General features: G+C 36.0%; 1 protein-coding gene across 1 annotated transcript; it reads right to left on the bottom strand.

The window, feature by feature from the left end:
* Positions 1–66: 66 nt before the first annotated feature.
* Positions 67–4582, bottom strand: LOC132635988 (ylmG homolog protein 2, chloroplastic). The gene is made up of 3 exons (XM_060352610.1): positions 4206–4582; positions 1532–1731; positions 67–650 (listed from the first exon to the last, which is right to left on the bottom strand). Exons 1-3 carry the CDS (start codon positions 4473–4475, stop codon positions 380–382), a joined length of 741 nt encoding a protein of 246 aa, XP_060208593.1. The 5' UTR covers positions 4476–4582; the 3' UTR covers positions 67–379.
* Between the last annotated feature and the right edge of the window lie 9791 nt (positions 4583–14373).

A 14373-nucleotide genomic window follows, 5' to 3' on the forward strand; every position in this document is an offset into this window, starting at 1 on the left:
AAACGACGTGATTCACATCATCTACTAGGTGTTGGAGCCTCCATCAAAAATATATTCACATGATGGTGACATAATGTAATATTACATTCTATCCAAAAGGAAGAGGAGAATGTTTAATTGTTTATCATTAGGTATTCAGTAATGCTGTACTAAGAGCCAAAGATCATTAGTATCTCCTCTCTTTTAGATATAGAAGATACTGAACTGACGAAATCTTTACATTATAGAGTGATGAAAAGCTTTCTGGTTTACATGGAAAACAAAACCGATTTGTAGCACAACAGCGAATTTACATTTTAATGTCAAAGTGTAGTGTCAAACAGAGAATGCTTAGCGCTCGAGCATTTCCTGAATATATCAATGATGAGCAGAAACCAGCTTAGCTTTCACCATCAGCAGTCTTTGAGTTGTTTCCAGCAAGTCTCCTCATCCATTTCTTCTGCGATGTAGTTAGATGAAATATCGGTGCACGAGGTGGAGTATCTGATGATGCTCTCGCAGTTGTGGATGGAAGTTCAGCAGGAAGTGCAGATGCAGTGCTAGTGAAGGCATTCAAAACAAGAAATGCCAATATAGGCGAAAGATCCAGAGTCCCTCCAAGTGGTGGAATAAGCCCACGGAATATGTTCAAGTATGGGTCACATAGAGTGCTGAAAAGGAATACAACATTTTAACAATGCATGCATTTCACAATTTCACTCACAACTGATCTATATATAGACGTATATTAGTAATTTGACTCTGCAATATTCGCTGACAGACACCAGGTTCTCTAAGTGGTTTTTGTTCAAACAAAATACGAATAAAAAAGGTAATCAAGTTCTGAAAACTACAATATCCACAGTTTATAACCTGTATGAATGCTCAAATTTTAGAAATAGCATATGAGAAGAACACACAGCTCAGCTTTTCTAAATACTTTCCATGATGTTGACCCATAATATCATAATAAAGAAGCGGGTCAACGGAGCTCTGCTAATTGCAGTTGATTTGCTTGTAAAAGTTCACATTCTTGCCACTTTCACTGGGCAAGAAGTACACGCAATCTGCCCAAGGATTCCTGTGGATTACTATTATTATTTCTTTTGATAAGGTCCTAGAGGATTTTTTATATAACACCGAAGACATAAACCCCCCCAAACACACAAATCTGATTCACAATTCAAAGCCACAAACAGAAGACCAATCACATTGTTATTGTCTCGAAAGTAAAATAAAATAACAATAAACGCACTCGAGCTACCGATAGAAATTTAGTTATTAGTGTCTTCTCTTTTCCCCTTTTTCTTGATGGATAATTTAGTTATCAGTTCCATTGAAGTAAGAGGAGGATGATACATTTGGATGCTTGAATTATGAGGACTAGGATACATTTGGATGCTTGAATTATGAGGACTAAGTCTTGAATCACTATTTAGAACTTTATCAATTTCTTCCGTTAGCATATATACCCCCAGTACGCAATGTTGTCATTGCTTTAATTGATTAGCAAGTCATTGAATCATAGATATTGCTGAACTATAAAGCATACCTGAGGGGACTGACAATTGCAGGAGGAGCGTTTGGAAACCAGGTTAAAACAAGCCTGCAAACCAGTAATGAATTGTAGATGTTCAAGAAGTTTATAACTCCATTTGCAACAACAATTCCTGCAACTGCATCACCAGGCAAGACAGCCGCAAAATTGTGATGGGACAGATTACCCAAGTTCTGGTAAGTCCTGCACTGTACCTGGAAGTAAATTCAGTTGAGGATACTCAAATTAATAAACAGATAAAACGCAATTAAACAAGCCGAGAAACTTATCATTTCTTGAATAAGTCAAGAGAAAAAATAGTTATGTAAGAAAAGGAAGGGACATGGAGAAACCAAGAATTAGAATATTTGCATGAGAAAAACTTAGAAACTTCAAGAACAATGAATGTAACATTTCATCAGATTACTTAGAGATTCTGCCATGCAACTCACATGTATTCACATGAGGAATCAGCCCTGGAGTTGGGAATTTGCAAATTGACGGGAACTTGCAATAGGTTGAGTATTTCAAGATTCAATTGCACTTTTCTAAAAATTGGGGTTAGACAAAAATAAGTAAACCAGAAGGTTATGTATCGGTAATTTTAAATTGTTCCTCCATTAAGATTTGGCTACTGGTAAGAACTTTGGACATGTATTATGGATGCTCGGAGAAATGAGTATCTTCCATCAAGAGAAACTAACCATGAAATTAAGTCACATTAACTACATAGTCAATCTGAATAGCCTTCATTGTTTTCTTTTCAATTGTCATATTTTATTTTTTTCTTGATGATGATAGTGACACCTTGCGCACACTATTCCACTGAAGACCTACTATATGACACCATCACGGGCACCGGGTAACACTGTTCACTAAAGTTTTAGGCAAATTGGAGAAACCAACTAGTATGTTTTTTGTTTTTGTTGGATTTTGAACCCTAATCTTCATGGTTTGCACCCACTTCATTGACCACTAGATCACATCCTTGGGTGCTTTTCAATTCTCAATTTAGTTTCTCGATAGTTGCTCTCAAGCCCCTAACCTTCTCTTCAAAAAGCAATGAATCAACTTGATATAAACAGGTGGTGGCATATAGCCAGTGGCCCGATTGTAAAGGTTTCTCAGATGTATACAGAATCCACATTAGCAATTATAACCTTTTTTTCACTTTGAAAGGAGAATTGAAAATTGCTTTGACGGAGATGTCCAATGAAGCCAACAAAAGCACTGAGAGAATGCACATTTAACAAAAAAATTCCTCCCAGCTCTTACAGCCAAACTAAGATTCTTTTTTTTAAAAAAAAAAAAAAGGTAACATTCACGGTAGGAGTGAATCTATACTGTTCAATGTTAATTCCTTACAATCCCTTGAGTAACATAAACCAATACATCTATAAAAGATTTCATCTTTTGCGACAAATACTCGAATTTCTTTACATTAAGTATCACACTTCCAACTATTCTTGATGAAAATATGAGCAACTCTTAGAATCAAGCCGTTCGATATACATCCATCTTGACTTCGATTGAAAAAGTTAACTATTTCACAAAGCCAGCTCAAGGCTTCATGCCTGTAGATAAGATTAGAGTATGCTATATGTATCCAACCAGTGTGATACTTAAGCAAGCCATTTACTAACGAATTTAACTTTCTTGGTCACAGCTGATAGATTGCTCTATAATGGGTCGTTTGGTTGCTTCTTAGGAAGTGAATTATTCATGTATTAATTCAGTATAAGTAATGCCATGTTTGGTAGCATTTAGTTGCTATGTATAAAATTCAGCAACACGAAGTACAGTGTTTGGTTAACAGCTTATCATCTCCCATAACTAATACATGTATAAATTTTGAGGGAATCTATGTAATATTTGCAGGGTAGAAGATGGAATAACTAATACATGAATAAGTAAACTCGGCATAACTAATTCTTGTATTACTAATACTTGCATATCTCTAACCAGCAACCATACGATAAGTGTTCATGTACACTTATGGTAAACTGATGCTGGTATTCAACTAAGATCGAACAAAACCTAGTGAAAAAAATTACCAATTCGTATATTAGTCCAGCTCCAAAGCTAAAGCATTAAAGTATGCAGCTTTAGCCTTTAACAGATTCCCCTTTGCTTTAATTGATTCTACCCTAAGTCCCTAATTCAGCAACTATCTCCTTTTTTAATATGATACTTATTTACAGTGTACCCACATTCCAACAAAAATACGAAGCAAAATCACAAATATCATCTTTTTACACACACACATCTATATACTCCCTCCCCATTTCATCTTATACAACGCTTAACATACGGGGTTTAAAATGTTGCATTATATTATTAGCTGTATTAGAAAATACCCTCCGTCCACAAAAATTGTCACATTTCTGCCCCTTAATAAAAAAAAAAAAATTACTACCTTATCCTTATCTCTAACTCTGAAGGTACGTACAGTCTACCTTGCCTAGACCCCACTTATGGGACTATACTGGGTATGTTGTTGTTATCATTCCAATAAATTGCACTACAATTAATATTAAGGGAAAAATGGGATAAAAATAATTAATTTTTTTTTTAAATCACAAGTATTTTAGTAATGTTGACAACTAATATGGGATGGAGGGATTATTAAAAAGGTGAATTGGAAGAGAAATGATGAGATTCTGAGAAATAAGAGAGAAGAGAAGCTTACCTGACAGAAATGAGAAGAGGAAGAGATGATTTTGTTGAAAATGGGGTTAGTGGCAACAAAAGAATGCAGAAAATTGAGACATTTGTCAGCAGTGGAGACTAGAGAGTTATGAAAATGAAGAAAGGCATTTGATGATGGATTTGATTTTGGGAGTTGTTTAAAGAGTGGAGGGGTTGAGAAGGGTAGCGAAATTAAACAGTTTGAAGATAGCACAGAATTTTGCTTCTCTCCGCCTAATGCTGCTTCACCTATTGAAGATTGTGCAACCATTTTTGAAGTCCCTCCTGCCTTCAGTGGTAAGCTATACTCCGTAAACAAGATAAGAAACAGGCTGTTTTATTTTTTCTATTTATTACTCCATTTGCCTTTTTATTTCGCGTCGGTTTCCTTTCTAATCCATTTTTCGAAATTTACATGTTTAATAACACCGAAAACCAATACGGAAAACGGCCAAATATACCCCTCTACAATTGAAAAGGTCAAATATATCCCTCGTTATATTTTGGGTCCAAATATATCCCTGCGTTATACTTTGAGTCAGAATATACGTCTAGTATTATACTTTGACACATATATCCTCTCATTTTAACAAAAGACACGTGTCATTATCTATTTTAAATTATCTCTTAATTAATTAAAATTGAACACATAATCCGGTATCCAATTAAAATAAAAGCTCTGCTCCCTTCTTCATCTTTGATGGCTAAGAAGAACATCAACATGATTCAGAGAAAGTCCCGAAATTCAGACTTTTTGTGCCGTTTTCTACTATTGGAATGCTTATTTAACAACTGTGCTAAATTATTGGGTAAAGTAAGGTGCACAGTAGAGGAAGATGGTTGTGACTGAGAAGTAGAATCCTCAGAAGAATCGAAAGGACAATGCAGGAAGCTTTTCTTGCCTGTGTGTAAAAGTCCATCATCGCTTTTTCAGTTTCATTAGGTTGTTGGGAGCAGTTCCGTAATTTTATCCAATTTCGAGGACTTTCTCTGAATCATGTTGATGTTCTTCTTAGCATCAAAGATGAAGAAGCGAGCAGAGCTTTTATTTTAATTGGATACCGGATTATGGGTTCAATTTTAATTTATTAGGGGATAATTTAAAATAGATCAATAGGATGATGACACGTGTCTCTCCGTTAAAATGAGGAGTATATATGTGTCAAAGTATAACACTAGTGGTATATTCCAACTCAAAGTATAACGGCAGGGGTATATTTGGACCCAAAGTATAATGGCAGGGGTATATTTGGACCTTTTCAGATAGTACATGAGTATATTTGGCCCTTTTCCGAAACCAATATATTTAAGTTAGGCTTGTTCAGTGTTATGAAACCAAAATTTATTTCGGATAAATTGTCAAGAAAAGAAACGTGACAAAATGTAAAAAGAAAAATATACCCGAGCAGTGGCATGAATGCCTTCGTTGAAAAGGCATTTCCACGAGGCTCCCCTCAATTTCTCCTTGCCTGATTCCAAGATCAGCAGCCTCAAGTAATTAGGAACCCTGACAGGCCTCAAGAGGAAGTTAATATCCTCAGGAAATGTCAAAGTAGCCATCCTAACCTTGTTCGGATCTACACTTTGGGTCAGGTAGACGTTAACTAATCGAGCCCGAGAGGAAACATGATCTCAAGGAGGTCATGCAGCCGATGTAGGTGAAGAAAGCCTCGCAGGAATGCCAGTTTGAGCAGTTCTAGAAGACCCGGCTGCAAACTGGGACCTCCAGCAAAGGTGATGGATCCAATAGTAGCTTCTACATCACCGAAGAGTTGATCAAAATCTTCGGGACCAGAACTCGGTGTCGACATTAATCCATTTGAGACCGAGTCTCAGGGCAGCTTCCGATCTTGCTCTTTTAGTAAGCATATCATCATCTTCTATTTCTTCATTATCTTCTACAATAACGGTATCAAAAGCGCGGGGAGGTTGTTTATTTGAAGCTCTAACTTCAGCTTCGGTTATGATATTAACTCCGGAAGAACTTCCTTCCTCGGAGTTCCTCTTTTTTTTCAGAGGAAGGGTTGCAATTGTTGCGGTAGCGGCGGCTACCGACTTTCGAGTCGAAGAGCTAGAAGTTTGTTTCTTCTTCGTCTTCTTTGTTGTTTGGGTGATTCAGTGAGCAGAAGCTGCCGGATCAAGAACAAGATCGGTCATAATCACCCGCAGGCGAATGATTCCTTTGGGCAAACCTAACAAAATAAACTTATGTAAGGTAAAAGATGATAATCTTACAAGAAGGTAGAAGGAGTAAGTAAATTTACAATGATTACTTGCTTTCCATCTGTTTCTGGACATCTCCTTCCAAGTTTGAGAGTAATAACTCGAAATGTCCAAAATTGCTTAAACCCAGTTGGGAAGGGTCATAAAAGTGTCAAGGGTCCATTTGGCAGCTAAAAGAAACAATGGATTTGAGATAGTCGCAAAATAATTCAATATATAAATTTGAAAGAGTTACGTACTCAAGGACAAATTCCACGCCTCCGAAAAAGGCATATCTTCTTCCAGAATAATTTCCATTGTGGGAACAGCAACAAATCTTTTCATCCAACCTCTGTCGTTGTCTTCATCTAGACTGGTGATGAACGAGGTTTTGCCTCACTTCGAGAGGGTGATGACACCACCTCGGAAAAATTTGGAAGTATAAAGACGAATTAGATGGCTTAAAGTGAAAGGTAATTTTGCCTCGTTAGCCAAAAATTAGATACAAGCCACTACTCTCCACATTGATGCCCCGACTTAAGCAAGGCAAACGTTGTAACATTTTCACATTTCGATTATCACCAGGTCAATCGTCAGATTTAAGCCGAGTGTAAACGGATAGGTGTACACGTTCAAAAAATCAGGCCTCGGGGTGGTAATATCACCATTCTCCCGCGGAATAATGATTTGATAAATAAAATCCCAATGACAATCCTTTCTGACCAACTCGAGAGAGTAGAAGCTGTGATAGAAGAAGGGTAACTTTTTACCATTTCGCCCCGGTCACTCTGAGTAACTGCAGCACAAACTGAAAGGTCACCGGTGAAGTTATACGAGCCGAAAGTAAATGAAAAGGCGACTGTTGACACCCAATTTTGTCCCGCCTTTCCTACAAAATATCTACTTACGCTTCTAGTAATTTTGTGTAATTTTAAAAAATAAGTATTTATATTTTTACTATAATTATTAGCTTTTATCAATACTAGCGTTCATTATCCTGTTGCGGTCACTATTGTTATTATCTTTATTTTATTACTGTTACTAATACTACTATTATCATTATTATCATTATTATTATCATCATTATTATTATTATTACTGTTATTTTATCACCGGTATTATTATAATTCGCGTTATAATCATTTCAGCATTTTTACCACCATATGCACACACATCACATTTATTTTCGCGCTGTTAAATAATATTTGTTATTCACTGTTGAACTTTAGAAAATATTTTGCACGACTATTACAATCTCATAAAATTTTATTATCTGAGCACTAATAATTACATATTTTATATTAGGTAATATTTTAGTCCGTATTAATTCAGTCCATAATTAAATCCTAAAATCATTTGGGCTAAAAGCCTAATTCGTTTCAATTTAGCCCATTCGTTTCAACAGCCCACTTTTTATTCACCCAGCCCATTACCCCATTCGGTTTGACCCGGCCCATCCTTTTATTTCATTAGACTCAACCCTAAATGGTCTCTATTCCCCTTCAGTCGCCTCCCTTCTCTCCCTTCTCTCTTCTCTCTCTCTACTCGCTCTCTCTCTCCCTTTCCAGCTAAAATCCCAGCTCCCCTTTAACCTTACACAATTTTGCCTTGCCATTTCCACACTAAAATTGTCGTGCCGCCTGCTTCATCTGAGCCTCCTGTCGTTGACAGGGAAAGACATTTCCCATTCTCGCCTTCAAATGTAATGGATCCTAAAAAACCAGAGGAATTCGGTCCACATCAGGCACGAATCTGCAGCGAATCACGTGAAGACCTGTTTGATTTCGACGGATCCATTGGACTCGTTTTTTGAAACCCGAGATGAAAAGTCCCGCCCAATTTCGAACCCAAAAAACCCTACAAATCATCCTATAAATACATCTCTAAGTTCATTTTTGGAGGGGAGGTCTTTTAGCCGCAGAAATCCCCTAGAAATTAAAGTTTGAAACCCCCTAAAACAAGAGTTCTCTAACTGCTCAAATTCCCCTTTAAAAATATTAGTTGTTAATTTTCTGGATATCGTCTTAAAACACTAAATCCCTTTCTGTTTTTGTTCTTGGTATTTGTTGGAATCCGAGCACACGCGAATTCGGATTTGGTGGTGTTCGAGTGTAGATCGATGACTTAAAATCCAGTTCGCTGCACTCGAAAAAGGTGAACAGCTCTTCTTTATTTAGTTGATTTCAGTTTTAGCAGTTTAAGAGGTGTTTATGTGTTTATATACTAGATTCGGCTTATGTTTAGTTAGATATGCTTCTGTGTTAGTTTAAGATGTGTTTTTGTGTTTATTTGCAGTTGTTTGTCCTGTATTTGTTAGTTGAGGTTGATATTTTGTCCTTGCTGTGTTAGTTAGTTTAGGATTGATAGTTTGTTTTTCATGTATCTGTTAGTTTAGGTGATTATTTAGTTAGTATTAATCAATATATGTTGTTCTAGGATTAATGATAGTTAACATGTGGCTTAGCTATAATTACTAATGTTGGTCCTGCCCTGGCTTGAATTACGAATTAAGTGTTTAAAATTTGAATGTTCATTTTCAAAAAAGGATTGGGAAATGGACATGTGGTTGAAGTGGCAATCTAAAACTACCTAATTAAATGAACTGTTACAATAGGCATGCCCAACATTCATTGCGAAACTCCCTCCCTAAAACTAAACTTATTTGGCTATGCGTTTTTTTTTCTTTGTTTGTAATTCGGAGTCTCATCACCTTAAGTTTGACTTAGCATAACAATGAATAGATTATTATCCATCCTGTTAAGTAATTCTCCCTTCCCTTTCTTATTTTTGTTTTATCTATATTTCGTAATCGATGTGTAGGCTGTGAAACATGCTGATTATAATCAGACAAACAAAGCTCTCCTACTTTATTTAATAGTTTAAATTTGTTTGGTGTGCCTAGATTAGTTTAATCCAATAGGTCATATATGATTATTTCATTCGGTTAAGCGTGACCATGCGTTAGTTAGTCCATTCTTCCTCATTTAGCAGGTTTACGTGTGGGTTTGTTTAGCGCGATTACCTGATAACTTGGATGAATTATGCTCCAATCAAACATGCTCATATTGGTTTTAGTTGCTTTATACAGTAGAGATGATGTGGCTGTTCTTAAGTGTTTTTTTCTGGAGCTGGGGAAAATATAATTTTGCTTTAATGATTGAGAGTGTATCCTGTTAAAAGAACCGTATGTCCTACAATTGGATGTTGGCATAGTTGCAGATTTTGTTTGTTAGAGGATAGTATAAGCTGTCTAAAACCAGTTTTCATATTCCAACATGCTTAAAAGAGTCAAACTCAGTTTGTTCTTATCTTATATTAAGTGTATAGTTGAGCAGTTTGTTTCAGTTATAACAGCAAGTTGATATCTGATTCGGTTCTCTTAAAAATCCCTTAAACTTGCTACGTCACTGTTTGAACCACGTCAAAGTTCTCGCTAGATGAGGTTGTATGATATCTTTATATTGAGACATAAATGTGATACCTCGCATTCTTTTAAGTGTAAACTAAGTTCTAGTTATCAACTCAACCCTTCTCCTAAAGCAGTGGGTTTAAATTGTTTCTTTCACTAGTGTAAAGTTTCTAATTTGGATGTTGTTTACCTTGCTTTGTTTCTTTGCTGGGCTGCAAAGGCTCCATAACTATCTACTGATTCTCTTACTTGCTGGACTGCAAAGGCTGCATAACGCATACTTTGCTGTTACTATGCGTTGTCTCTAATTTGAATGGTGTATACTAATCCTTTTTTTTTTGCATGACCACCGCATACGAGTCCGAGGGACTTGTCTCCTTTTCCGCATTCGGTGTTGGGCCAAGGCCCAACATTATCTCCTCGCATGTCAATCTACTTCCGCAGCAGATAAAAAAATATTCTAGGCTAAGCCCATACAGCAGCAGGCTGCGGCCCTAACGTGAATTACTGGGCCGAAGCCCAATAACATCATGATCATGGCAGCCTTGAAATGGGCTGAGTCCATTTAGCTTACTTGCTCTTCTATTTTATCTTTTGCATTTAACTTGTATGACTAATACTTTGTTTTGCTAATTTAGATGAACCTTAGCGACATTAGTGAGTTTTAGTTTTAATAACGGGTAGTTAATGTAAGGAAATTAACGATTAATTCCATAAGTTTTATTCTCTTCTTTTTATGTTAAAACTATTTATAACGTCTAATATTTATTGTATTTGGAATAATTGATTTGCAAAATGGCATGACTATATATTTTAAATAAAGGGAATCATATTTTTATCATAAACATTTCAAAACGTCACTAATACGCAAGTATAAACTCGAGTATATTTTATAAATAACTCTCCAAGTTTGAATCAATTATACATATTTTTTAGCCGAGCATAGTTAAATAAAGTTAGTAAAAAGAGAAAGAAGACTCATCACCTTTTGCATTCTATTTATAAAATAAGTCTAGATTTCTACACCACTATATTCCTACAATATAACTTATTCAGTTTAAATTGGCTAGGTCTTCTCTTAATTTTTTTTAACTTATATGCAAATCATTATATTTTGCAAATCTTATTTTTTTAAAAAAAATAGCATTATCATTTAAAGCCTTAATTATATTTATAAGTTTGTTTTAAAGTAGCCTTTAAAGTTTTTCTTTTATACAAATTATTGTATTTTTTGTAAATCTTATTTTAACAAACATTATTTTCCTTTAAAACTTTAGCAATAGTTGTAAGCCATTTTCTAAAATCTAAACACTACATTTAGCCTTAATTAATTAACCTAAGTTTGGCCGGTAAACCGTAGTTAACGGATCCTAGAGGATGCCTAACCCCTTCCATTTAGGATAATTAAAACTCTTACCTAGAATCACACTGATTAAGCAGACTATTAACAGAGGTTAGTTAGCTTTACCTTAGTTAATAATTAGGTGCCCTAATTCACCTTAAAATCAATTAGGTGGCGACTCTTTAAAAATAAAAAATAAACAAGAATCTCCAATATGTTGTACTCCAATTTTAACTCGTTTTAAATGGGGTATAACAACGATGATGGAGGCTTAGGTTGGAGCTCCTTCAGCTTCGACACCATCGTCGACAACTGCTGGCAGTGGAGCAGAAGAAGATGGTACTTAGCGAGCACCGGAGGAAAAATGTCTAATTCTGGCCATTCGTGGATTGATCAGAGAACGAGAAACAAGAAAATTCATAGTTTGATGGGAATAAGGAGCAAGGAAAACTTCAACAAGAGAGTTTTGGGTTATAAATCGAAAAAAGTAAAAGAAACATAAGACGAATTCGGGGTTTATGTTGAGGAGTTTGTCATCATTATGGAGACAGTTTGAAAACCCGAACCATCCACATTGGCCGATCGCAATGCGACACGTGTCTAGAACGTCAGTAATGAAAGGACGTGCATCAAAGCCGAAGGAAGTGGAGAAGTTTCATTTACCACTGATGTGGCGTGATTTTACGCCACAATCGATGCTTTTTAACTATAAGTTTTACTTGTTTTTAAGCAAGTCTATGTCATTTTACGTAGTTTTTGTCATGTTTCAGGTAATACGAGGTCCCTGGAGCCAAAGTGTGGAAAACAAGCAAAAATGTTGCAAAACTGAAAATAACTGGAGGTTCTGGAAATTACTGGGGAAATATTGCTCTGCGCGATCGCGCAGATTACCCACGCGATCGCGCCCACGCGGGAATTGCAATCCACGCGTTCGCGCTGGAATGAAACGCGACCGCGCCTACGCGCGACATTAATTCCACGCGATCGCGCAGGATCGACGTGCGATCGCGATGAAGGGAGCAGGGGAGATTGACGTCATCTACGCGATCGCGCAAACACATGGCGCGATCGCGATGAAGGATTTTTCGGCATTTTTGACCAGAATTCGGATTTTGACGATGTCTTCCATTCCAGTTCATATAAATAGAAAACTAAGGCAAAATATTACAGATCTTTGGCAGCTCCCACAAGTTGGAGGCTAGGGTTCCTACAAAAATGTTCTCTCTTCTTTTTAATCCTTGTTGATGGAAATCTCTTGGTGACAATTAAGATTGATACTCTTGTTGTGCTTATTTATTCATTTGCATTGTTCTTAATCAAGTAAGTTTTTACTATTTTAATTATTCTTGTTCATGAATGTTTTCAAGGGATTAGCTAACCTTTGAACTCGCCCATTTACTTTGTTTGAAACTCGGAAGAGGAAAAACGGAGTTGGGATAGGATAATTAACATGAATTTGGGGCGTTAACCCTCATTTAATGGAAGTTGACCTAGGAATAGGCAATACCACTTGTAGCCATATTCGGGTGTTCTTAATGCTCCTAATTGCTTGAGGGATCTTCAATTGGGTAGTCTAGTTAATCTTCGGAAGAAGTTAATTTAGAGTCATTATCCGAGGCTAAATAACATAAACTTGCTATTATTTACAATTCGTGAAATAGATTGGATCGTTACTTGAGAAGTAGTTTCCCTCCTTCCATTCTTGTTGCCATTGATCAATTTACTTGCTTTCTAGATTAGAATTTATATTTCCGTATTTTATCAAAACCTTATAAAAAACCACCATTGATGCGTTCGGGCATAGCTATTGTTAGTGTTAATTCCTAATCTGCTTAAATCACCTACATATTGTTCTCTGTGGGATTCGACCCCGACTCATAGTTGGGTAAATTATATTTGCATACGACCGTGCCCATTCTAATTAATAGGGTGGATTTGGACGTTATCAACCACCATAAAGATCAACATTTTTCGAATTGTAACGGGTTGAAGAGAAGATCCCGGTCGCATGTTAATATTTGATCGGAAGTGTGGGGATTGTCTGTATAGGGTAAAAACTAACGTTACACGTGGCAAGATATGGTGTTGACATGTGGCAGATGAACATATTAGGATACAATTCAGTCGAGATCCCAGAGGAAGCTATTTCACACGCGTTTGTAGTAAAGAATCCGGATCAATTATCGAGGAGCAGTTATGAGCCTCAGGCGTTACGTATCCGATCTGGATATGTAGCCAAACATTATGCATTTGTAATTAAGGATCATTTATTGATCATTATTATTCATAATGAGGAATGATTCATGGCCCCTGGCTGCAGAATTATCACTTATAAAATGAGCCCAATATCAGTGTTAAAGGGCATCCAATTCTACTTAACAATTTACACTTTACGCACTTAAGCAAATTATAATACAATTCATTTAATTTTTGTTCTGGAAACAAACTGTTCTTCAAGGCTTGAAATTGTTTCGGAGTCATCCTCATTGAGAGATTCTTCCAAGCTCAAGCTACTCAGGCTTATTTTAGTATATTATTGTTTTATATTTACTTGATTTCCTTACTTATTATTCGCTATTTACGCTATCTATAACAAATCAATCCTCGTATCATTTAAACCATTAAAAAAGTCAACTGTACATTTTGAGGGTAAATAATGTCACCAACAACAAAGATGATGAAAACCCATAAAACAAGTAGTATTAATATGCGATAACGAAAATAACAAGGTTTGATTTGGCCTTCATTTGAGTTATAAGATGTGTATGCGCTATAATTTTATAAAGGCTTGTTTTAAAATAGAAAATTATAAGTTCAATCTTGAAATAATATGTTACGAAATATGAAAAAATTTAAGAAATACTTACGAATTACTTTACAACAACAACATACCCAGTGTAATCCCACAAGACAAATTACATTATAATAAATAAAAGGGCCTAAAATGCCCATGAACTATTGGATTTGGTACAATATTGCCCTCCGGCCATCTATTGGGCCAAAAATGCCTTGCCGTTAACCTATTGGGTTTACTTTGCCCTTATTTTTAATGGTCACATTAAAATAAAATAATTAAATATTTATTTATTACATGGCCAGATCTGATTGGCCAAATTTAAACCCTTCCATAATTAAAAAAATTCCATCCATGACCCGTATTTTGACCCGCCCGTGTGAGAAAATCTCTACCACCCCCATGCCATCTTCTAACTTGAA

The sequence above is a fragment of the Lycium barbarum genome, chromosome 4, assembly GCF_019175385.1.
Source record: "Lycium barbarum isolate Lr01 chromosome 4, ASM1917538v2, whole genome shotgun sequence".
In the NCBI taxonomy this organism is placed as follows: Eukaryota; Viridiplantae; Streptophyta; class Magnoliopsida; order Solanales; family Solanaceae; genus Lycium; species Lycium barbarum.